The 24531-nt window shown below is 42.5% G+C and overlaps 2 protein-coding genes across 3 annotated transcripts; one reads left to right on the top strand and one right to left on the bottom strand.

The window, feature by feature from the left end:
- The first annotated feature begins 333 nt into the window (after positions 1-333).
- NDUFB2 (NADH:ubiquinone oxidoreductase subunit B2) lies at positions 334-8500 on the top strand. Of its 2 annotated transcripts, XM_075602650.1 has the most exons (4): positions 339-495; positions 4814-4958; positions 7673-7767; positions 8421-8500. In XM_075602650.1, exons 1-3 carry the CDS (start codon positions 407-409, stop codon positions 7745-7747), a joined length of 309 nt encoding a protein of 102 aa, XP_075458765.1. In that variant the 5' UTR covers positions 339-406; the 3' UTR covers positions 7748-7767; positions 8421-8500. The 2 variants fall into 2 exon arrangements, with proteins under 2 accessions (XP_075458766.1, XP_075458765.1); XM_075602651.1 differs by lacking the exons at positions 7673-7767; positions 8421-8500 and adding an exon at positions 5509-5568 and having other exon boundaries at positions 334-495.
- A 591-nt stretch (positions 8501-9091) lies between these two features.
- On the bottom strand, positions 9092-23363 carry LOC142496171 (hemagglutinin/amebocyte aggregation factor-like). Its single transcript, XM_075602649.1, has 5 exons — positions 23181-23363; positions 22153-22237; positions 12627-12815; positions 11159-11311; positions 9092-9815 (listed from the first exon to the last, which is right to left on the bottom strand). The coding sequence occupies exons 1-5, from the start codon at positions 23218-23220 to the stop codon at positions 9776-9778; spliced, it is 507 nt and encodes a 168-aa protein (XP_075458764.1). The 5' UTR covers positions 23221-23363; the 3' UTR covers positions 9092-9775.
- Positions 23364-24531: the final 1168 nt, after the last annotated feature.

Below are 24531 nucleotides of genomic sequence, written 5' to 3'. Positions count from 1 at the left end.
CCGCTTGGAATACTTTACTATGTGTTAGGGGCTCCCGATCATACACATTTATCCGTAGCTTAATAAAAATGAATATAAACACAATTGAAAGATAAACGTGATATTTAAATGTAAAGCAATGCCTTCCATGTGTCGGTTGTTAATTGTATTTAATTAATTAATACAGATGTTTTTGCTTGAATTATTATACATTGCACCCCAGTTGCGTGGTGGACCATTCCAAATACATCAAACACTCGCGTGGTCATGTTGTCAGCCAATCACGTTAGAGAAAGATTGCAACCAATCAGAGCTCGCCGTCCTACTGTCGATAGCCAACCAAAGCTAGCGCTGCAGGTTCAGCGGCCAATCAGCGCTGCCCGAGGCGCGCCAGGCGGAAGGTGACTTTGGCAGTGTGAAGCTAGCTATGTCGTCCCTGGTTCGGATTGGGGGCGCCCTTAGGGCCGGGAGCCGAGTGCTGGGGAGCGCCGTGCGAAGGAGACCCGGCGTCCGGAAGTGAGTGACCGAGGGGAGAGTGAGTACAGGGACAGGCCCCTGCAGTGACTGGAGAGGGCTCAGGCCTGTCGGGGGTCACTGAGTGGGGGAGATAACTAGGCCTGTGGGGGGGATGACCAGGCCTGTTGGGGGTCACTGAGTGGGGGGGATGACCAGGCCTGTCGGGTCACTGAGTGGGGGGGATGACCAGACCTGTCGGGTCACTGAGTGGGGGGGATGACCAGGCCTGTTGGGGGTCACCATGCCTGTCGGGGGTCACTGAGTGGGTTCATGTGGTACCTACTACTGTATATATTTTGAGAAGTTATGTATCTGGTCACAATGTATTTGGACACGTTTTGCATGATGGTTTTTGTCTTTTTGAATACAATTCATTGATTACATCTCACAACCCTCAATCTCCCACTTACTCTTGGTCATTCTAAAAATCTAATTGGCAACTTTAACAAAAATACCGGAGCAGCCCAAGTTGTTCAAGAGCACGAGATCATTGTTTGGGACGAGGGTGCACTGTCCCACAAACACACACTCGATAGAACATGTCAGGACCTCAGAGGCAATTAAACGATTATGGGTGGAATTGTTTTTTTGCAGTGACTTTTGCATCAAGAAACTACAAAATTAAATTATCCGTTTTTAAATCTGTCTTTTTTTGGTTTCTTATTATTCCCGAGCAACAACTCAGCTAGTGTATGTGTGTATATCTATCTCTAGATTAATCGAGGCACTCCTGCTGTAATATCTTGGGGTGCTCATATCACTACAGACTCTCCAACTGCCGAGCAATTCCTATAGGAGTACCCTAACGCGTGTGTGTGTGTATAATATATATATATATATATATATATATATATATATATAATAATATAGTATAGTATAGTATAATATAGTTATACGTTACCGTTCCAAGGATTGGTAAACAAGAGACAGCACTCAATGTTGAAAATCAAAGTGTATTAGTGAAAGCAAAAATACATCCAGAAACCCAACGTTTCGGTCCTACAGAATGGGACCTTCCTCGGGGGGGATATCCTTGGAACGGTAACGTATAACTACATTCTCTATATGGGACGTGCACCTGTGGCTTACTTACCAGCACCTATTGGAGTGCCAACTGCCTTCTCTCTCCTATCTATCTATCATATATATATATATATATATATATATATATATATATATATATATATATATTTATTCTATCCACCCCACTTTGTTTAATGTTTACAGCTGGACTTATAGGACATAACATGTGTTCCTACTAAGTAATGCAGTTAGAGGGTTTGTAACTGCTGTATGCAGTTCATATATAAAACAAAAGATGCTTTATAGGCACTCCACTAAATAATAATAAAGTGTTTATTGATCTGATGTTTCGGTTCCCTAAGGAACCTTTCTCAAGGAGAAATATTGTAATTTACTCATGCTTCAGCACTGAGACAGCATAAGATCGCAAGGAGGTTTAAAATACCTACTTGTCAGGCTATATTAACCCTTGTGAACACTCGCCAACCTCCACAGATGAGGTTTTTTTCTCTCACTACAAAGAATGTAGTTTTACAAAAAATATTTAGTATGAAATATTTTGCTGTTGCCCCCCCCCCACCCCCGAACAAATGTTTTTGTATTGTGAACAAAACTGCTCCCATTTTTCTTTTTCAGGTGCAGTTTTATTTGGTATATTGTGTATTTTTCATGTTTCTCCTCAGAGCAAGAAATACCAATAAATATGTTTCCCCACAACACTAAAATCTTTTTTTATTTTTATATTGGAAACGACATTGAAAATATGATCTATAAAATTAGCCAGCATTGAGAATATGAATAGGGAACATGGACTGGGCAATAGTAAAACATGCTTATGATATTAAGACATTTGTACTGATCATGACATTCATTGCAATGAAATATCAATTGAATAGGAATAAAGACTTAATTAATTTGAAAACTTTTTTTCCTTTAATGTATTAACATTTAGTACATTATTTTTATTTTTTTATTTTTTATTTTTTTTAGGGATATAAAGGGATAAAGTAGATATAGATATATGTAGCAGTACAGATATTTTGAGATCTGTTAAAAAAAAATCGGTGGTGGTTCAAACAAAATAGGGCTTGCAAACTGCAGGATTAAAATTATGAAAAAAGAACTGTTTGTACCAGGTGAGCACAAATGTTCCATAGGACTGTATACATTTTCTAACGGTGACAGCTCTGGAGAATGAAAGGATAAAGGGCCATATTTACTAAGCTGTTTTTCTTTCACTTTGCAGCCTGTTCAAGTCTGTAAATTGTAAGTTGTCTTCCATGGCAGGAAGGTGTCTTGTGGCAGACAATTGCATAGTAAATACAGTGTTTATGAGGAAAACGTCCCTGCTTTCGCATTGAGAGGTGTATTTAAAGAGGCATCATGGAGGCTACATTAATGTCCAGTTTTATGATAAACGTAGTTAAACATTAATTTAACTAATCTTCAGGCCTAGACACCTGCTCAAAGGTGTTAAGTTATTGACTTCAAGGGCTGTTAGCTGAAAAAAAAGTGTGTGTGTGTGTATGTTTATATTTATTTATTTTCACTAAGATTCAATGCTGGTTCGTAAGCACTAAATGCCATAAGATCCTTGTGTGACAATACAGATTCCGACACGGGTTTCTTGCAGTTCCGATATTTTTATTTTGAGGCATTTTACAATCCCAAGCTTCAGTTAGTAACAAGCAAGATGTTGTCAGGTTATATAGACGGAGAGCAGTCTTTTTGGTTGGATGATTCTCTCCTGCTCTGAGATTATATTCCTCAAACAAGGTGTGATATAGTTTTTCCTAACTACAAATCTTTTTTTATGTTGACCTTTTTCATAGCTTGTTGGTATAAAGAAACATCTGTTATCAGAAAGCATATATTTATTATTGAAGGACGTTTATCTGCTGTCCGTGTGCCAGACTTTATCTTATTCCGGTGTACTCCCACCTGTACCACACAAAGTTTTTTTTTTTGTTTCTTTCGCACTGTATGAATCCCTGTCTCAGCATTTTCGCAGAACATGCAAAATTAGCCCCTTAAATGGAAACTTCAGTGACCCTGAGTTTTGAACCACAAAAATCTATCTACATTAACACCGATTCGGGTGCGTGAATCGGCAACGGACCACAGTGAATGCAGAGGCTAGAGGTGTGCTCTCCACCAGAAATAATGGCGGTCCATTTTATACATGCACAGCATATTACATTTACTATTTTCAGAATTGGGAGGTTTTGCTTTGATGTGGGGCCCAGTCGCCGTTTAACTTTTTTGTTTTTTTATTATTATTATTATTCTATGTAATTTTGCTTTTGTTTCCTGATCACGATAACTGGATGGTAACATCTTCTTCTCCTGGTTTTTATTTCCAACTGATAAGATAAAAATGACAAAAATAGCTCTTTATTTGTTTGACAGGTCAAAGGAAAGTTTAGCTGTGTCATGGGCTCTCGGCCACTAAGCAAAGTCAGGGGATACAAAAATAAAACACCAAAAGGTATTCAGTAATGGAAAGAGTCCACTGCATGCTCACCTCCCAGTGACTTTCCCCCCGTTACATCACCTGTATTATGTACAGTATGCCGGCTGTATAGTGTTAGAAATTGACAAATATATGGCAATAATATTATGATGAAAAGAGTAGGAAACATGGGCTTGTAATTAAAACGGCAGTCACACTGCTAGTTTTTATTTACATATATTTGAACTTGGTGTCGGTTTTGGAATGTGATATTCCCTGAAGTTTGCACACCCAAGGAGGCCATTATGGTAGTTTCTTATGGCAACCAATCTGGTGGCTATCTTGGTTCATGTCAAAGCCCCCAAACTCTAGTGAATCAAATACCATGGTAACTGGGTTTTTGGTGCAGTTGACCTGTTGAAACACCCTTCTAAATCGGGGTGTTTGGGGCGTGTGCTGCTTTAAGACATTCACCTGGGAACTTGGGTTAAGACGGAGTTCCAGCACATTGGGGCATGGATTTACTATGCCTGTTTTATTCCACTTTGTGCAGAGGTTTATACACAGTCAATGTTTAAATCCTGCGAGTGTAAATCATTACACACACACACACACACACACTTTTTAAAGATAACTGCAGTAGGTCGAGAGACAATTTCATGGTTGTTGTATGTATGTATGTATGTATGTAATGTATGTATGTATATGTGTGTGAGCTAACAGCAAATTTCCCCTGTAACCATTGTGCTGCTGAAGGGCTGATCTGGCAGGGTCCAGGTTATGGAGGGGAGGAGGAATAGTGAGTTGCTACAGGTGTATGAGGATCTTGTGCTTCCCTTGCAGTGCCGGTGGTGGAGTTCACATAGAACCTCGCTACAGACAGTTTCCGGAGCTGACCAAGTCCCAGTGCCGGCAGGCGGAGTTCCTCAGCGGATTCATGTGGTTCTGGATCCTTTGGCACATGTGGCACGACTCGGACGCTGTGCTGGTGAGATAACGGGAGCTCTAAGATCGATTCATTGTTGGGCTGCTCCTCTTCCAATTCAAAGCAATACACGAATGCAGGAGTGGCCCACTCCAGTCATCAAGGGCCACCATTCAGGTTTTAAAGATATCTTTGCTTCAGTACAGGTGGCTCAGTCAACGACTGAGCCACCTGTGCTGAAGCAGGGATATCCATAAAACCTGACCTGTTGATGGCCCTTGAGGACTGGAGTGGGCCACTACTGCACTAATGCAATGTCAGTGGCCCAGAAAAGGGGGAGGCTTTATAGCAGAGGTGGGATGTATAACGGGACCACTATGTCACACCTATTCCTCATCTACATTTGAGGCACGTGGCAGTTTATCACTTTATTGCTGAATTTGATGCACTTCTTTGCATGCATCGTAACTTGAATACTTCCAGGGCTGAAGAGGTTAAGGTCATTCCGTTCCTTTCAACTATAAATTAAATATACCCTGATTTGTCATTTGGGTAATCCTAAGAAATAAAACCATTGTTTTTTTTTCTTCCAAACGAAAACCCATTAAATTAGGGCTTGGATTACATGGTGGACGTCTCTGGCGGATTTAATGCTTGAACCGTAATATGTGAGTTAATATCCAGTGGCATCACACAGCCCCACAAAGTCATTGTTTTTGGCTTGGTAACCAGTCTCCTTGGTGCCTCTTTCTGTTTATAAAGCCATTTGTTTCGCTGATATGAAGGTCACCGTATCTCACTAACTTTTTCATTTCTAAAAACCCCTAGTTCAAAAGGACACAGACTGCCTGTTTAAATATGGTCAGTGATAAAATGATGGGTTCATTGATATTGACACACCACTTTGCACTATGTCCTCTTCACAGCTGTTACGTAATTGTACCTCGGAATAATTTGTACCTCGGAATAATTTTGCTCTGACGGTAAATGCCTTCTAGATCCCTGAATGTTTTGCACGATTAAGATGTGTGCAGTCACACACTTATTTTCCCAACACACATTCCAGTTTTATGCTGAAAAATGCATAAACTACTCCCAGCAGAGATCTCCACCCCATATTAGTTGTTTGTTTATGTGGTATGTATACAATACAGTGCTAACCTGCAAAATACTCATTAGAACATAGGCAGGAATTGGAACAGGTTGTCTCCTATAAGAACATTAAAATGGTCATTTGAATTATCCGATCATTCTGTTGAGTGAGACAGACTATATTGCCTGAGATTGGGGCTTTACTACAGCACAGACCAGGGAGGGAGACTGCTCCTCGGTCACATTGACACCTTGGTACATACCTGAGGATTCATTTGAAGTCTGGAATCGTTTTAATGTGGTGTTGCTCACAAGGGCAGCCCCCCGTGAGATGCAGAGGGGGGGAAATGAAACGACATATTCGTGTATTTGGTAATGACATTTTTCTATGGGGTTTAATTTTTTTTTTTTTTACATGGACTTGTGCATTTCTACACAAAGCAATTTGTGGATTAGAATTGTATAAAAACTTCACTCGTGCTTACTTTTAAACTTAATCATTAAACGCAGAGTCCCAGTTATTTCTTGTGTGTACATATTTGGATTGAGCCATTTATCATCTAAAATGTGTTTTCACGTCTTTAATGTGGTCTTCCCTGTTTTTCAGTAACGATCCCCCCCCCCCCTTTAATGTGGACTTGTTTTTTGATTGTGTGTTTATTTTTATGACGTTAATTTAATACTTGTTTCTCATTCTTGCTCATTATGTTTTGTCTCAAATGTTCCCCTCGCATTTTCTGCGTTAACAAAACCTCTCGAGCTTCTGTTTGTACTCTGTTGGGTAAATGGTAGACTTGCATTTTAAAGAAGGGTAGACCTTTTTTAGATGTGATGAAGGGAGATTGTGCTAGTGATGCCATTTATATGTATATCTTTATATAGCACCGCTGTAGAGCAGTGATACATGTGATATAATAAGAATAAGTGCATCACACACCAGTTAATATTTAGGTAAGTGTGTGTGTGTCAGCTACCATTGGAGCAACCCTTATTCTAAGTTAAACAGGTGTGTTTTTAAGATGGGCCATTAAAGTTGGAGAGGGTGCTAGTTGTATATTGAGTGGAAGGGCATTCCATCGGTGTGGGGCAGTGAGGGAGAAATTTTAGGCATGGGAGAGTTTTAGATGGCCTCTCATTGAGCCACTTGTGCTGAAGCTGGGATGAAAACCTGACCTGTTGGAGAGGCTTGAGGATTGGAGTTCAGCTCCCCTGCTGTAGAATGTTGGTAGACGTGCTGTCTTGAGTCTTTCATAGATGTTCAACTACAGATTAATTCAATGTGAGTTGCACACAGGACACAGCAGCCCCTCTCATTGCTGTCCCCAGAGATAGGCCCAGTATAAATTTTTATCCCATCGAGAGAGAGAGTTAAATGTAGCATACCTGCCAACGTGCGTATTTCTTGCATGCCCACTGAGCTCAGAGCGTAAATAAACTACTAACCAGCTTATTTATGTGCAGTGCATGCAAGAAAATCCTTCGTTTTATTGATCATCTTCATTTAACTAGTAACACCACTGTTGTACGTTGTCTGACGATACAGATTTTTCAGTATTTGAGGACCAGGAAATACTAAGGTGGGTGGAAGATGGGCATTGTCAAAGTGTGAATAACATACTGGTGCCCAACAGTCAGACAGTAAGGTAACATTAGTGGTTAACATGTGTACTTTTGTTCCTTTTTAGGGTCACTTCCCATATCCTGACCCTTCCCAGTGGACAGATGAGGAGCTAGGAATTCCCCCAGAAGGGGAGGAATAAGCCTCCAGTCCAACACGTTGGTGAGATTAATCATGTTAAACCATAAGGTTATTGGGGCCATTTATATATTTTGAGTTGAACAGTTTGAGTGTGAAGTACTACCCAAAGCGTATTAAATAGATGTTAACTACACCATCCTTGTCACAGTATCGTCTCATGATCTGGTGATGAGTGTCCCAGGTTTTTTTTCTAAGGCTGTGCTTATAGAGCCGGTGACGCGACGTCGCGTCAAAACAAATGTATTGTCAGCGCTTGCAATGCACGCGACGGCGCGACCAAGCAACAGCGCTACCAAAAATGTGGTAGTCCGTTATTTGATTTTTTGCGACGGTCCCCATGTTGCCAATCAGAGAGCTTCTCCTTCCCTTTGCCCTCCCACTTTCTGACGTCACTGGCCTTGTAGCCAGCGACGTCGCCTAAACTTAAATTACAACTATCGCGACGGTGACGTCATCAGTCACGTCGCCGGCAGTATAAGCGCGGCCCAAGTGTTGTGTGATTATAGTGACTGTGACACTGGGTTAGTTACCCGCCTCTCGTCTGATTCTAACCCAAGTCCTGCTAAAGTGTTTTGGGAAGAAGGATGTATTTTTCAGGTTTAGATACGTGTCCATCGCTCCTTTGAACTGTCTGTCATATCTGTTTCTCTAACATCATGGCTCTTTTCTTGCAGGTCTTGGACCGATCGATCTGCCACTGTGTGTTCTTCTATTTGCAGAGACTCTCTTGTTGTAAATAAATGTAGGAAGACTACTTGAGCTGTCTGTTTTTGTGGTGTGATGGGTTTGAGAAGAAAATTTAAATGGCACTCAGTGTGTCCTGTGAAATCCCTAACCTTTTAGGGTCTCAACTCCAGACCACCCCCCAACCCTGGTTAGGTTGTCAGGATATCCCAGCTTCAGCACAGGCAGCTCAGTCTTTGATTGAGCCACCTCTGCTGAAGCTGGGACTACCTGAAAGCCTGACCTGTTGGGGGTGGGTGTTGAGGACCCCTGCACCTAACCTATATGGCCCAATGTAAATGTTTGATGTGGGTTTTTCAGTTAACACCGTTTCCACCAGTAACCATACATTACACCAAACTGGTTTGCCCACTCTCGTCAGCAGCAGAGGTAAAGGGGAATTTTATTTAAAATGCACTTAACACTGTTTTCCAATCAGATTTATGGCTGACATTACGTTAACCATTTATAGACTTGTGTTCAGTGGGGGAAAATACGTGATGCACCGTGGTTACAACTATTTTGTCTATATTTGAAAGTCTTTTCCTAGATCTTGTTTTTTTAACTGTGTGAATTCTATAATCTTAACACGCCAGCGAGTGCAGAACAGAATGTCGCTGTCCTTTAGTGATAGCAGCAGTTGACACATCTATTTATTCTAAAAATGGGTAAACACCGATATCTGAGCCCAAGCTTATTTTTTTTTTAGTGATGTTTATACATTTCTAGTAAGAAACATGTCCACGTTTGATTAGCAATTTTTGTTTGCACAGTGCAAAAGTTCATCTTCTCTTTTTTTCAAACCGATAAAACATTTGCAGCATTAACAAAGTTTTCTCCAGTAACTCCTGGCATGCAAAGCTTTCACTGCAGTAATGGATTCTGGGAAATTACCTGCAAATTAACATAGTGTCACCTTTTTGCTTCAAATCCATTTTAATATGGATACCTTAAGCTTATGCCTGCCGTATTACACAGATATTTAAGATATTTGTAAAATTATGGATAAACATTTAATACCTCAACAAGGGATGTTGGAAAACGTTGATATTTGTGACATTCCTAAAGTAGCTCAAATCGTACTTGTCCATTGAGGTTTTGCATTCTCTGTTCCCCACACCGGCTTGCCGTCCATGAGAAGAACTCTGTAATTTAAGGACCACTGTGTAATCCGGTATCGGAATGTCTTTTTTTTGTGTGCTTTTGGACCAGAAGTAAACCTGTCATTTCCGAAGATCACAAAAATGTATCTGTGCCTTTGGCCTGTACAAACTGCTCTCAGCTCCTGTGGAGAATTCCTCCAGGATTAGGCTTTTGCGCAGTATTGGAACCTCCACCGCCGGTCCCTTCAAGAGAAGAAAATACAGAGAGAATATAGAACCATTACATGGAACCATCAAACTTGACCCACTCTTCTACAGAATGGAAAGTGATTTGTGCCGCCATGACATCTTGTAACCCTTACAGGGCTGGAGGGAGCTAGTTTCCCCCCTAGCATTAAAAGGGTTCATGGGTTACGGTGAGTTTGAAAAGATCTGGGAATCTACACCTTTGAAGAACTGTATTCAGATTTAAAAATCATGCCCTATTTAATTGATATTGTTGCTAAAAGCAAGTGTAATTACAATCCTTGCAGGTTGTTGCTTATTAAAGATAATATATGCTGTGATTTCCACCTGCCTCTTCCCCTTATTTTTTCACGTATAGGAAAGGGGGTGTCTCCTGGGGCTGAACTACTTTAATTTCGTCTGCGGGTGGCTCCCTGATCCTGAAATACTGGAGAATGTGCCACCAGTACTTCATGGGGTATTTTAAACCTCTGTCACTCGGACCAATAGCAAGCAGAGAGAGGATATCACAGATTCCTATTGGCCCACGTGACGATTGGGCTTTAAACCTCTTTGTTTTCCCTGGAGGGGACAGTACCGGCATGGCCTTGCTCTGTATTTTGGGAACCAGGGGTTCTCCATTGCTGAAATGAATGCAGTCCAGCTCCAGAGACCCCCTCCCCCCTGCTTCCTATACATGTAAAACTGAAAGGTGAGAGCAAAACAAATGAGTAGTGGGGGTACTGCCTCTAGGAAGGGCCCACATCTTACAGCTGTATGGGAAAAGTGACTAACTCTCCAATGTACACAGTGCAATCAAACTCAGTTGGGGGCAAGACCTGTTTAACAATCGGCCATTTAGCCGTGTCCATTTCATCAGCAGGACATTTGGCAGCAGCAGGTGGTGCTAGAAACCCCTAATCCTTACCTTAACCCCCTTGCCCTAAACTTTAACCCTAAATCGCAACCCCCTGCCTCAGGCAAACTGTCCCTCAATGGACAATTTCCCCTATTTATGTCTAACATTGATCTTCAAGGTGTTGCCTGCTTCAAACACCGTACAGTGTTCAGCTTGCTGATACCTGTATGAAGATGTGGCATGCAGACAGAGATAAGTCAATGTGGGCATGCACATCTACAATGCTGATAGCTGCAGTATATACACCTGTGTTTGAAAGTCCCTTTACCTTCCTGTGGCTCTGCAATGGAAATTAGATTGTAAAGAGGCAGAGACTTGCGCTGTTAATGTACAGTACTCTGTACACGGCCATGCAATAGTAACAAACAACATATTCATATTTTTTACTTGAAGACGTATCCTTATTTTAGATGCTCGGTCAGATACGAAGAATAGAACTTACTCTGTGTAGTTATCGTGGTAACTTGAGATTCCTACCACAAAATAGTTATTGGGAACTTGCCAGTGGATGTAAGCATCAAAATCATTCACAAAGTAGGTCCAGTTGCAATCGTTGGTGTAAGGCTGGGAACCCGTGCAGCAGAAAAACATCCACCTGGGGAAGCACACAGACACACGACCTCAAACAGTGCCACGCGCTGAAGCGGAAATAGGAAGTAATATCATGCATATATAAAACTCATTTCAGTGGTATTGCACAAATATGAGAAAAACATAGTATAGACGTACAATTTCAGCTGTGTGTGTGTGTGTGTGTGCGCGCAAAAGTGTGTATTCCTTTGTGTGTTAGTGCAGTGGTGCTCAACTCCAGTCCTCAAACCCCCCCCAACACCTCAGATTTTCAGGATATCCCAGCTTCAGCACAGGTGGCTCAATCAGATTGAGTCAAAGACTGTGCCTCTGAATCACCTGTGCTGATGCAGTGACTGATTGAGCCATCTGTGCTGAATCATGGATATTCTGAAAACCTGACCTGTTGGGGGGGAGGGGGAGGGGCTTGAGGACTGGAGTTGAGCACCCCTGGGTTAACCCATATTTAGCGCATGCATTGGAAGCCTCTCTGTCACAAAAGCAATGGTTTTCTCTAAAAGAGAAGAGCAGTGAAATCAGCGCTAATGCTATAAATATAAAAATAGTGACACTAATGTGACAAACAGACTTTAAACTTAAAGTGGGGGCTGCCTAGGCAAAATGGTTAACACGGACCACTACAAACAATGGAAAAAGAAACGGCGCCTCCCAAATGGAAATAGTAGAACCTGACCAAATGTAAAGTCCAATATGTATGGAGAGGAATCCTGGGGGGAATCTTCAATGAAGTCTCATGGAAAGACAAACAGAAATGTAAGACAAAAACAGAAAAGACAAAAGAAAAAGATCATAGTGCAACGAAATAACACAACAAATACAAACAAATTAACGCTGGAAAGATTGGCAAAGAAAAAATGACAAATTTAATGCAAATGAATAAAAATATTAATAAAACAACAAATACATGTAAGTTGGGCTAGAGACGCTTATAAAGCTGTGTCATCCGGTAGGAGTAAAATTAAAATCCTACTTTCAGCTTTGTGTGTATTTTTATTCATTTGCATTACATTTGTAATTTTTTCTTTGCCAAGCTTTCCAGTGTTAATTTGTTTGTATTTGTTGTGTTATTTAGTTGCACTATGATCTTTTTGTTTTGTCTTTTTTCTGTTTTTGTCTTACATGTCTGTTTGTCTTTCCATGAGACTTCATTGAAGATTCCCCCCAGGATTCCTCTCCATACATACTGGACTTTACATTTGGTCAGGTTCTACTATTTCCATTTGGAGGCGCCGTTTTTTTTTGTTTTCAATGGTTTTCTCTAGCTTTGGTAGAAATCACAGCTCCGAGTTGTGTGTCTTGTAAGTATAAGATCGGGTTACCTGCGATCTTCTTCATAATTCCTGTGGTAACTCGCCATGCCGCTGATAACGGAGCCAAACGGGCAGGTGAAAGAAAATTCCTCATCAAAGCAATTAACATAATTGCTCCAATAGCAGGACCCCAGTTGGCTGAAGGTGGGTTTGCAGGTGAAATCCCACAGGCGGTCCTCATAATAATTGTTGTGGGTACTGAAGAGAAAGGCAAGAGAACACAAGGTATAAAAATGCAAGTTCGTAACCAAGTGATAAACCGTGACGTGCATAAAATCAGGGCTGGTCCTTATTTTTTTTTGTCGTAGGTCTTTAAATCACAAGGAAGGGTTCCAGTCCTAAACTGTTTGCTAAACCGAGCAATCTCAAATCTTTCGCTGACGCCCAGGCCAAGTTTAATTTATAACCAATGAACTTTGCAAAACCGAGTTAATATTTAAATAGGATTAGCTGGCTGTCCGTAAAGACATCTAACGCATGCGGGTGGGTTTATCAAGCGCTGGTACTGGTAAGCGCATGTTACCTCCCATTTACTTGAATGGGTTTAATGCTGGATTGGATGCACTGACTGGTACCGGCGCTGAATGAATCTAGCTCTTTGTCAATCATAGGTTTGAGGGCTGAATAACGCTCTCTCCTGTAGTGTCTGCCCCACATTGGGGACCGGAATGGGACGTTTGTCCGTGACCAAGTCGATAGGACAATTCACCGCTGGGCACCTCGCTGCTTGACGTTTTGCTGCTTTCCGACCCCGGCACCATCTTTAAATGTCTGTGTTCGGTGCACACTGCCCCGCGTGACCGCTCCACGTCCCGTTAGCCCTCGTCAATGTCCTTTGCGGCCACCTTCAAAGTCCCCCGCTCGCCCACTGCTCCGACGCGCCATCTTTAAATGTACCAACAATGGAGTGACGCGCATGTGGGACTTGGGGCGGTGGCCTCAAGGGACATTGATGAGTGCGCAGGACTCGGACATTTAAAGATGGTTACGGGGTCGTAGCGCGCACGGCGAGTTACCCGGTGGTTAGTTGACGTGATGGCAGTGAATGGTCGTGGCCAAACTTCCTAGACCGTTGGGGACTGTATATACGTCTCTAAAAGCTAATTTGGCAGTGTGTGTGTGTGTTTTTATTTTTGCTGGTCCAGTCAGGGTTGTCCTGGCAACTATGGAATGTTGTCCCGTGGAAGGTGAGGGTGCTGAGGGGTCAGTTGAAGAGTCTGTTAGAAACAGGACTTGCACAGAGAGGCCTGTATATACTGACATGGATGCGAGTTATAAATAAATTGTTTAACATGCCAAGTAATGCTGCGTCCCTCTCCTGGTGAATTCTTTTATGGTGAAGGTGATTTGATTTCTGGAACTGTGGAGGGCACCCTACATATAGCATCCCAAACAGGATAGAAGGAGCCCTAAGCAGGAGGTGACGGACGGGGCACTATGGCATCTGCACAAATGATAAGTATGATTGGAGTGTGTCACTGATGAAAGCATCCCTTCAGTGTGCCCTGGCTGCCCAAGTTCACCAGCGAGGAGACAGATCTGACAGTGTGTGTGAATTTGAGAAAACAATTGTTGGTGCCACAGCAGGTGCCAGAAACACAAACAGCTGCTCTGATAATGGGACAGTTGGATGGAGTTGTCTTTCGAGAGAAATTGCCGACCTGATGAAGATATGAACAGAGCTGAAAAAATATTTGAACTACTCATGAGCACATTTGACACCAGAAGTGATAAGCAGCAATTCCCTACATCTATTCTACCTGATTCCACGTTTCATGCTTTATGTTTGGGACTAGAAATTCAGAAGGCTTTATCAGCCGCTGAATAAGCACCTGCATCATCAGCGTAAAGCATGAAACACAACCAAAAATAAACATGATCAAGAGGTGACTCCAAGAAAAATATAAATATCAAATGAGTGAACAGGGGTTAAAAAAATGCTGAACAAGGACCTAGTGAAGAATTTCCTCACATGAAAAAATATCACTTCTTTCCATTACAACTCAAAATCCTCATAAGCAGGCCTGCAGTCCTACTCCAGGTATGGGGATCAAATTGCAAAATCAAATGAGATGTTAAATGGACTTACAGACATATGGTGCAGTAACAATAAGACAAATATTAGCAATGCTACTATCACAGCGGAGACAAAACGCGGCAGCCAGCTGCTCTGGAGAGCAACAGGATAGGAGGGGGGTCATACCAGCTCAACCTTAGTGTTCATAATGGTTAGGAAAAAGTGGCGGTGCATAGGAAGTAGGGATATATATTTTCAAAATGATCCAGAGATGATCAAAAAAGACATCCCAATGTTGCACTCTGCCTAATAATAAAATTGTTAAACACAATAATTTGTGTGAACCACTATACGTTAAGCGCTCACACCAGGGAGGAAGGAAAATCAAATGTAACAAAAAGGAAAACAATAAAATTTTATTTAAACTCTTCTATAATAAAATGTTCTTAAAAAAGTAGAGCAGTGATCTGCGTATTGTAGAAATATCAAGTTACCAGACCCATGTGTGGTAAACAGTGTTTATAATAAATGTCACCTGTTAATTAAACCTTTTGTATATTGGTATCAGGGCACAGAAAACACCTTAATATAGGAGGGTCTAAGGAACAATTCCTATAGTTGGAATATCCAAAAAAGCTATTTGATCACAAATTTCAATCAAACAGATCTCATCAACGGTTGTGTATATCTGGTCTTATTTGTGTATATTAATGTACACATACTCAAACCCTGCGTATGAAGCAGTAAAAAAACTATATCCTTAATAGGTAGCTGTATAGTATCAACACCCCAGAGTGGGTAGAACAGTATACCCTCTATTTATGAGTATTATAGCCATAAATCTGGCTGCTCAAACACAAATGTTGTCAGCTTATATTCAACATAACCTGCGATATTTAGTCTACAATGTTATGGACAAAGTAACATAATGACATTAAATGCGGTCAAATTGTATCCATCTGGGTGTTTAAATCATAACCAGAGCCGGTCATGCATCTATACTGAGGTGAGTATGGAGAAATACAACCATGTAACCATTAGTTTATGCAGTGTTCAGCATGCTCTGCTCTGCGTTGTGCTCCGATCTGGCTGACTCTAAGGCTGCACTTATAGCAACGGCGACACGACCATTGCATCAAAAGCGGCGCTAACCGTGTACGTGGCAGCGACAGCAACGGAGCGACAGTATTACCAAAAATGTGGTAGTCACTGAAATTTGATTTTTTTCGCGACAGTCTTCCCTTTTGGCCAATCAGGAGCTTCTCCTCTCCTCCGCCTTCCCCCTTTATGACATCGGTGGCCTTGTAGCCAGCGACGTCACCTAAATTTGAAATGTAACTTTCGCGACGGCGATTGCTGATGTCATCGGTCGCGTCGCCGTCACTATAAGCGCAGCCTACAGGGCCTATCCACTAAACTTCGATAAGGTCAGTGCATTGCCGAGCGGGTTTGCATTTTCTTACCGCACTCATACCGGGGCCTCTAACATGGGAAGCAGGGGGTCCCCGAGGCTGAAATGAATGCGGTTCAGCTCAGGAGACCCTCTGCATCAATACTATGATATTGAAATTAACATTAAAACAGCTTCATTACCTTAGCGGCTAGATGCTGAGGCAATGAAGGGGGTAAGTCACAGTACCTGCTTTATTGGGGATAGAGGGGTGGGTGAATGGGGGTACTTGGCCCAGGGTGGTTGGTAAGGCCTACCAGGAAGGTTGCGAGAGGAGGTAACCCCTTCATTACCATAGCGGTGGTAACTTCTATGGTAATGAATGGGCTAACCCCTCTCGCTACCCACCCGGTAAGCTTATCCACCCACCCTGGGCCAAGTACCCCCATTCACCCACCCCCTCTATCCCTAATAAACATTACATCACAACAACCCTACTACCACCCTCCCCATCTACCCCAATCCTCTACCCCCAACACATACAGTACAATAATGGACAAAATTCCTATTATCCAGATGTGGATAATAGCTTATTTGACCATTAAAAATAAAACATTAGCCAGCCAGCATAAAGTAAATTAAAGTTCTACCTACCCCTGCCAGGATAAAGGCCGTCCTCATCTTCCTCCTCATCTTCCTCTGCAACCTCCTCGTCCTCCGTGGGCAGCAACATTACAATAAAAAAACTAACTACTGGCCACTAACCCCTTAATCACCTTAGCAGTTACTAACTGCTATAGTAATTAAGGGGTTAACCTCCATCCCCTGCTACCCACCCGGGAGGCCTAATCACCCTCCCCGGGGCAAAACCCCCCACCTCTTCTACCCATTGATTGTCACAGTGTTAAACCATGCCCCCAACATGGGCATGGATTGCCACAATGGCAATGAATGAGCAAGCTAAAAAAAAAAAATGCATTACAATTAAATAAGAAAAATCATTTGCCAAAAAATGCATTGCTTGTTACTGTGCTTATCTATACCCAGTAAGGGACATCGGTGAGCCCATTGGCAGTCAATGGGCTACCTAAAAAAAAAAATACACAAATAAATAAAATACAATGTGTTTCTTGCATTTGCTTTATTCACCCTGGTCCTACCAGCTTTTGAACCACAATGCAATGCTAAACAGCCTGATGCGCAGAAGTCCATGGTCCCCTGTTGAAGAGACGTCTCCCGTTAGTTAGTTCATTCCTTCTTTTCTTTCTTGTCTTCTTTCTTTTCTTGTCGTCTTTTCTTTATGATCCAAATGGGCCTGGAGATGTTACCCCAAGGACATCTTGGGCTCAAATGAGACAGGACAGGCCTTATATAAGTCCTGTGACATCACATGTGAGTGTCAAATTGTACACCCCCAATCGGATTGTTTTTTGCACCAAGTAATTGCTTCCATTTTTTTAAAGGATGTTGCGTCATCAAAAAGGGAGGGAAGCTAGCCAATCAGGTAGTGTATTGTATTGTCTTGTCTTGATTTACATAGTGCCAAAAGTTTACTCAGCGCTTCACAAAGAATACAGTACGGGGAATTATAATAATACAATAAGCACAGCAAAATCAGATTCCACAAAAGGAAAGGAAATCCCTGCCCCGAAGAGCTTACAATCTAAGTGGTATGATGAGAGACTTAAAGAGACAGCAGGTGAGGGAATAAGTGCTGTAGATGGCAGTGCTTGGCCACAATGGGTGGTAGGAGTGACTGTGGGTGTGGGATAATAACCATGAGTGCAGGCTATTAAAATGCTTGATTTGTGGGGTGAGTTTTAAGGTTAGTCAGTATTAAATCAGAAGCTTAACACCATTTACAGGGGAAGAGATGGCAGGGAAACGTGGGTGAGATCAGGTGTGTATGTCTGGGTTCAGGCTTAGGGGAGATCCCCAGCAGCAGTAAGGAGTAGATCGAGGGTGTGAATAGAGGATTTATGGGGGTGTTTGTTATTGGGGGGTAAAGAAGTTGTTGGGAGAGAGGTAAATAATGGTGCAGTGGGGAGTGGGGAAGTTGGAGAGAACAGAGACGTTCACAAAGGAGTGAGGAAACAGTAAACAGAAAAAGCAATAGGGAGGGCATAGTGAGATGCAGGAGGAGAGACTTCTCAGGTATTGGAGGATAGGAAGCATACAAATAATCACAACATTTAGAAAGTCAAGTTCTCACAGTAGTTATTGCTGTCTCACAGACTCACAAACAAACACGAGGAATTCACACTTAGTACAAATATAGATGTGCAAATAGTTAAAACGGGTGTGTGCCGTGCACGCGCGTTCTAAGTGAAACTTTTTTGCGTTTTCTCACTGAAATTGTGTTTTGATTTTTAATTAAAAACAGCACCTTCACAAATACAATTTCTGTGGCAAAAGACAAAGAAGTTTCACGCGTGCATTGAAGATTCTAGGATGCAATATTTACTTCAAAGCTACAAAGGAAAGTGCACTGAATATTCTACTGTATGGAACACAGAATAGGAACTTGTAGGTTCACTTCAATCTTGTAGACTAATTTGACTGGTTTACTGAAAAATGAAAAACAGTTGAAGTTTATTTGCCAAGTTAATTAGTAAAAGTATGAAATGCATTCAAATAAGAAGGAATGGTCATCTGTAGAAACACCGATGGTTGACAGCGCCTCCACCTGCACAGGATCCTAACAATGTGGGATAACCCCGTGCAGGACAATATAAGAAATACACACATATGATATAATAGTTTTACTGAACACATGTGAATAATAATGATAAGACAGAACCACTCAGGCCTCACAGTGCCCCCCCCCAACACCGTGTCCACACCCCGTGGGGTTTACCCCAGAGTACGGAGGTGCCCCATGGCACCCAACCACCCTGTTGTCCACAGAGTCACCCACCCCAAAGTGTGAGACAGCGCTGCCCCACTAGAACTGAAGGTGTATAGTTGGTGCACTTGGTGGGGTGAGGTACCTGCCGGGTGATCCCACACCCGGTAATGCACAGCCGAAATAGGATCTACTGATCCAGCAACGGTTGTGGTCAGCGACACGTCCGCCTCTGCCTTGGGTGGTATTCAGCTGGAGGGTCCCACACTGAAGAGAGTCTCTGGTAGTAGCAGATGGTCTGGTCCCAGACCACCGTAGGCCATGATGCAGCCTTGTCCTAGCTGTGTCCCTCACACCGTTACTACAGGGGCAGTGTCCCTAACTGATGGGCTTGTCCCTGCAGCAACCACAAGCTGAGGTGAGTCGGGGCCTAGCTGGGGCATAAGGGGGTCTCTGGCCTAGTGCAGGGGTCACACGTACACCCTACCCTTCTGGTGTCCCAGCTCCGACTGCCGTGGCTGCAGCGCGCGAAAGGTATCTATTTCCCTCAGCAGGGGAATGCTGATACCCTATTGGCTGTGGTGAGTCTCCTGACGGCAGCCCCTGGGGCTGCTGGGTGTTGTAGTCCCTGTCTAGCACCGTATGCCCCTATGGCTGCCACTATCCTCTATCTGCGCATGCGTATGCCCTGCGCATGCATATGCCCTGCGCATGTGTGATCACGTCCAACAAAGGGGCCTGCCGGGAGTCTCCGGCTACTCTGTTGCCTCCCATAGCACTGTGCCGCCTCTCGCACCTCCCGGACCTCTCGCCGAAAGCAACCACTACCCTCCCCACTCTCTCCCCCAGCCTCCGCTACCAGACGCAGCTGCAGCCAGAGGTAGGGGGCAGACGGGGGACCAGGGGGGAACCCAGGCTATATATATAATTATTTAAAACACTGAATACCATACAGTCAAATCATCTATATAATATAAATCAAGCATGAAAAAAACTAAACTTATTAATGTCTACTATACCTCTACCCTCCCATGCCCCCCCTTATCATAGCTCATATATTATGTAAGAATTTTGTAAGAATATTAGACATTGCCACAAAATAAAAGACACCAGCTTTATATCTGAGACCTCTTCATTTTAGAAGAAATAAATCTATGCATTTATTTTTATTGCATTGTAATGGGTTTTTGAATGGGGGAAAGAGTTATTAGCCATCTTTGGCTAATAGCGCTTTTATCCATTCCAGTGTGGTGGTGTTGGTACAGGGGGTGGGTGAAGGTTGTAGTTGCCCTAGGATGGTGTTTATGCGTTATGGGAGGGTAGCACGAGGTGTTAACAATTTAATTACTTTAGTGGTTATGACCACTACGGTAATTAAAGGGTTAACTTCCACTGCAACACTCCCGCAAGGCCTAAACACCCACCCCTGGAGCAACTACCACCTTCACCCACCCCCTGTACCAACAACAAAGCAGTGCCTGCTATTTAACCCCTTCATTACCGTAGCGGTTAGCCGCAAAGGTAATGAAACTCGCTGTAATTTTATTTTTATTATATAGGATTGAATCCGGGGGTCTCCAGAGCTGAAATAAATATACGGGTCAGCTCCGGAGACCCCTGCAGGCACTCAGATTCAAACCTATACAGTAAAAGTAAAATTAACTCATTGATATGAAAATCGCAATTCTGATCTCGCCACCCTTTTGATTGCGAGAAAAGAATGCAAGTTTCTATAGTACGATATTCATATCGGAGATTAGTGAATAGCAGCTGCTGCCAAAAAAATGTGAGTTTGGGCATTTTTTCAGCTACCGCACTACTTGTTATAGGCAGAGTGTTATAGCTAGTTAATAAGCCGTTTTAGTGCGATATTGCGCTGTTATCGAAGCTTTGTGAATTGCTACACGTGCAATATCGCTCTGAAAGGGCACTTATCGTGCAGTAACGCACTTATCGAAGTTTAGTGAATGAGCCTATAAGTCATAGAGGCAGAAAGGGTGCAGCAAGCAATAAATCGCACAAACGCCATATAGTGCACAACGCAAACATTTTGCAACCAGCTCCCAGCAAAACAAATCCCAAAGGAGACAATATACAGCAGGCACCATAAGTGCAGCAGATAGAGCGACAAAAACATCGCCCGTATCAGGGATGGCATTCTGCCCCTCCCTACCAACTGAGACCCTCAGAGGAACTTCTATCATTTTAACTTCTAGCTGGTAAAAACACATCGCACGTGCAGTGTTTAAAGCATGCATTTATTCACTTTGCAATATGCGGATGTTAAAACAATTTAGCATTTTGTCTCCTTTTTAGAACAGTGAAAGTTTAAAAAATACATAATATGGTAAGTGTTTAGAACGTTAGAACTGGTAGGTCTACATATATAGTGTATATGTTGGATATAGCTTTGTTACATTATATTATGCAGTTAATATACATGAGGACCTATATATTAAAGTGTGTGTGTGTGTGTGTGTGTTTTGTTGTTGTTACTGGTCCAGTCAGTGTTGTCCTGGCAACCTTGGAATGTGTCCAAAGTAGGGAGAGTTTAAGGTAACTCTTGAAGTTCTGGCAACACAACAACTGTGTGACCCCTACATTCCCCCCCCCGCCCCAACTTGATTGGACCCGTTCTTGGCCTCTCTCACCCCCACCCTCCCCTATAACAACCACCCTCTCCTCCCTCGCTGTCCTGGGACGCGCGTCTCTTCCACCACCTCCCACAATTTCTCTAAGCAAGTCAGCCACTGGGTGTTGTACCTGGTATGCTATAAATAAATAAATGAATATATATATGGCACGTGACATCATACTGGTGACATCATAATGAGCTGCAGACATCTTGTACAGCTGAACCTTTGTACGGAAACATATCTAAGATAGTCAGTCAGTCAGTCTCTCTCTCTCTCTCTCTCTCTCTCTCTCTCTCTCTCTCTCTCTTTCTTTTTCTCTCTCTCTCTCTCGTTCTCTTTCTTTCTCTCGTTCTCTCTCTTCTCTCTCTTCTCGTTCTCTCGTTCTCTCGTTCTCTCGTTCTCTCGTTCTCTCGTTCTCTCGTTCTCTCGTTCTCTCTTTCTCTCTTTCTCTCTTTCTCTCGTTCTCTTTATCTTCAGAAAATAAGCAGTTTTTTTTCTATTTCTGAAAATACAGTTATATTCATCTAATTACTAAAACAATATACATTCAATGGATATATTTGAGCTGAAGTATCTATTAATAAGACTGAACACAAAGCCAAGACTGTAGGGTCAAAACAAAACAAACAAAAACAAACATTAATTACCTTATCACAGAGTTGATGCTTTGCTGTTTCGGACAAATAAACTGAAAATCCTTGTCAAAGTCACTGACCCATCTTCGTTGTCTGACTGTGAGAGCATTATATGTGAAAGAAAACAGAGGGGAAAAATGGAATCTATTGTTACAGTGGAAGCCGAACGCATGACCCTGTTACAGGTGTCAAAATGTTATTGTTGGCGTGTAGAGTGCAGGAACTATTGGGCTACATTTCATTGTACATGTAGGTTGTAATCTGTTTAAAAGGACCAGCGGGAGACCTCTTCACATGTAGTGACAACAGAACAAGGCTGTATCTAGTCAAGAGGTTTAAAAGCTCTGAGAGCTCTGCACAACATTGTACAATGAAGAAACCATCACGGGGATTCAATAAAGTGCGTTACAAGTTAATCAGACTTCTTCAGGACAATACAGGAAATTGCACCCGTTTAACATGCGTAAACTCTTGAAATCAGGCACCGTATGATCATTTTTCCCAGTAGCATTTTGATTTTAAGTTGAATTAGGAAATCATTGTGTGATAACCCTGCTTTCAATTATTAGTTCATAAACAAATAGAAACTGTCCTCTTTGGACTTGTTATACAGTATCTCTTATGCAATACATATGTACGGATGCATACTGTACAAACACAGCCCAGGTCAGTCACGCTTCACTGTCGCCTTTAACTGCTTCCTAACAATTCCTTTTAACCACTCAAAGGTTATTACTTACTTCTGGAGAGTGCAAAAATACTACTTCTGACCCCCCACTAAGCAACCCCTTTTCATTTGCAACTACCTCTCCCTGGCCCCACACACCTTCAAACCCAATTACAACAAGCCCATCGTGTAAATGTGTAAATGGGTCTAGTAATGTGGATTTCGGGGTACCCATTGTTGCATATACGCATCATTTAATTTATATAGCGCCGACCCTGTGCGCAGCACCTTACAATACGAGGTAAATACATAACAAATAATGTGCAACTAGTAAATCACAAGGCGCACAGAGACACTCCCCCGAAGAGCTTACGGTCTAAGTGGTTGGTGTTGAGGTGAGGCCAGCACAACATCCACGTTTCAGTTATTGTGGAGCTGTAAAGTTTAAAACAGCATTAATTTATCCTGGGATTTCAAGCCAACCGTATCGGGAGAGATGAGAAGGAATATAAAGGCTAATTGTATATTATATTTTATATTACATCCCTACACAGTGCAGCATGTTCCACTGTAAAGGCCGACCAATACATATCCTGCCCCCCTCATCAATCAATACGGAGAAATGATTCCACTTATAAGAGGGAAACACATCTTTAAACTTCTTACAAATGTCTTCTTTAAAAGAGTCTTATTCTTTACCTGCTGAAGAACCCAATCGTCCGTGTTCGGAAGGAAACCCCCTATTGGAGTGTAAAACCCCATTGAAGACACAAACGCCCTGAAAAGCCAATCTGGTAGATATCAAATTTATCATCATTAAATTAAAAAAAAAACCCTGTGTGTTCAACAGAAGGCCAGTAACTCTCCATCCTGTCATTTCATTGCCCTGGCGGTAATCATACCTGTTTGACTAGTGACAGTATCATGTATGTATATCTTTAATTATATAGCGCCATTAATGTACATAGCGCTTCTCAGCAGTAACACACGTGACACAATCATATAGATTACAAATAACACAATGGGAAGAAGTGCTTCAGACATAAAAGTGACGCTTAGGAAAAGGATTCCCTGCCCCCAAGAGCTCATAATCTAATTTGATTATATCTCCAGGGGAAGAAAGGAAATAGATAAAGTGGGGACCTTTTTGTCCCTGGACATTCCGCAAAAAGTAATCACCATGTAAACGAGGGAGGAGGGAGGAGGGAGGAGAGAGGAGGGAGGAGAGAGGAGAGAGGAGAGAGGAGAGAGGAGAGAGGAGAGAGGAGAGAGGAGAGAGGAGAGAGGAGAGAGGAGAGAGGAGAGAGGAGAGAGGAGAGAGGAGAGAGGAGAGAGGAGAGAGGAGAGAGGAGAGAGGAGAGAGGAGTGAAAATCCTCTGAAATATCTGGGTACCAGGGAAACGTGGCCCATATTTACTAAGCGCTGCATTGGGCCATAAGACAGGGGTGGGAAACTCGAGTCCTCAATGGCCACCAACAGGTCAGGTTTTCTGGATATCCCTGCTTCAGCACAGGTGGCTCAATCGGTGGATCAGTCGAAGATTGAGCCACCTATTGAGCCACCTGTGCTGAAGCAGGGATATCCCCAATACCTGGCCCGTTGGTGGTCCTTGAGGACTGGAGTTGGCCACCACTGCCATAAGACATCTTCTCATATCAAAAGAAACGTTACCGCATATTCAAACGAGTGGCTGTTTTCCAGCCCCAGATGGCATAGCACAACT

The sequence above is a fragment of the Ascaphus truei genome, chromosome 5 (assembly GCF_040206685.1).
Source record: "Ascaphus truei isolate aAscTru1 chromosome 5, aAscTru1.hap1, whole genome shotgun sequence".
Lineage (NCBI taxonomy): Eukaryota > Metazoa > Chordata > Amphibia > Anura > Ascaphidae > Ascaphus > Ascaphus truei.
Note: the sequence above shows the minus strand (reverse complement) of the source record. Positions and strands in the feature narration are given on the sequence as shown.

Bases quoted from the DNA above. Each gene is read 5' to 3' on its own strand.
- NDUFB2 (XM_075602650.1), top strand. From the start codon at position 407: ATGTCGTCCCTGGTTCGGATTGGGGGCGCCCTTAGGGCCGGGAGCCGA. The intron at 496-4,813 runs GTGAGTGACCGA...CTTCCCTTGCAG, and splicing joins AGGAGACCCGGCGTCCGGAA to TGCCGGTGGTGGAGTTCACA. The intron at 4,959-7,672 runs GTGAGATAACGG...GTTCCTTTTTAG, and splicing joins ACGACTCGGACGCTGTGCTG to GGTCACTTCCCATATCCTGA.
- LOC142496171 (XM_075602649.1), bottom strand. From the start codon at position 23,220: ATGTTGTGCTGGCCTCACCTCAACACCAACCACTTAGACC. The intron at 12,816-22,152 runs GTAATTAATGTT...CTTTCTCTTCAG, and splicing joins AGCATCAACTCTGTGATAAG to TACCCACAACAATTATTATG. The intron at 9,816-11,158 runs GTAAGTTCTATT...CTTCTCTTGAAG, and splicing joins TACCACGATAACTACACAGA to GGACCGGCGGTGGAGGTTCC.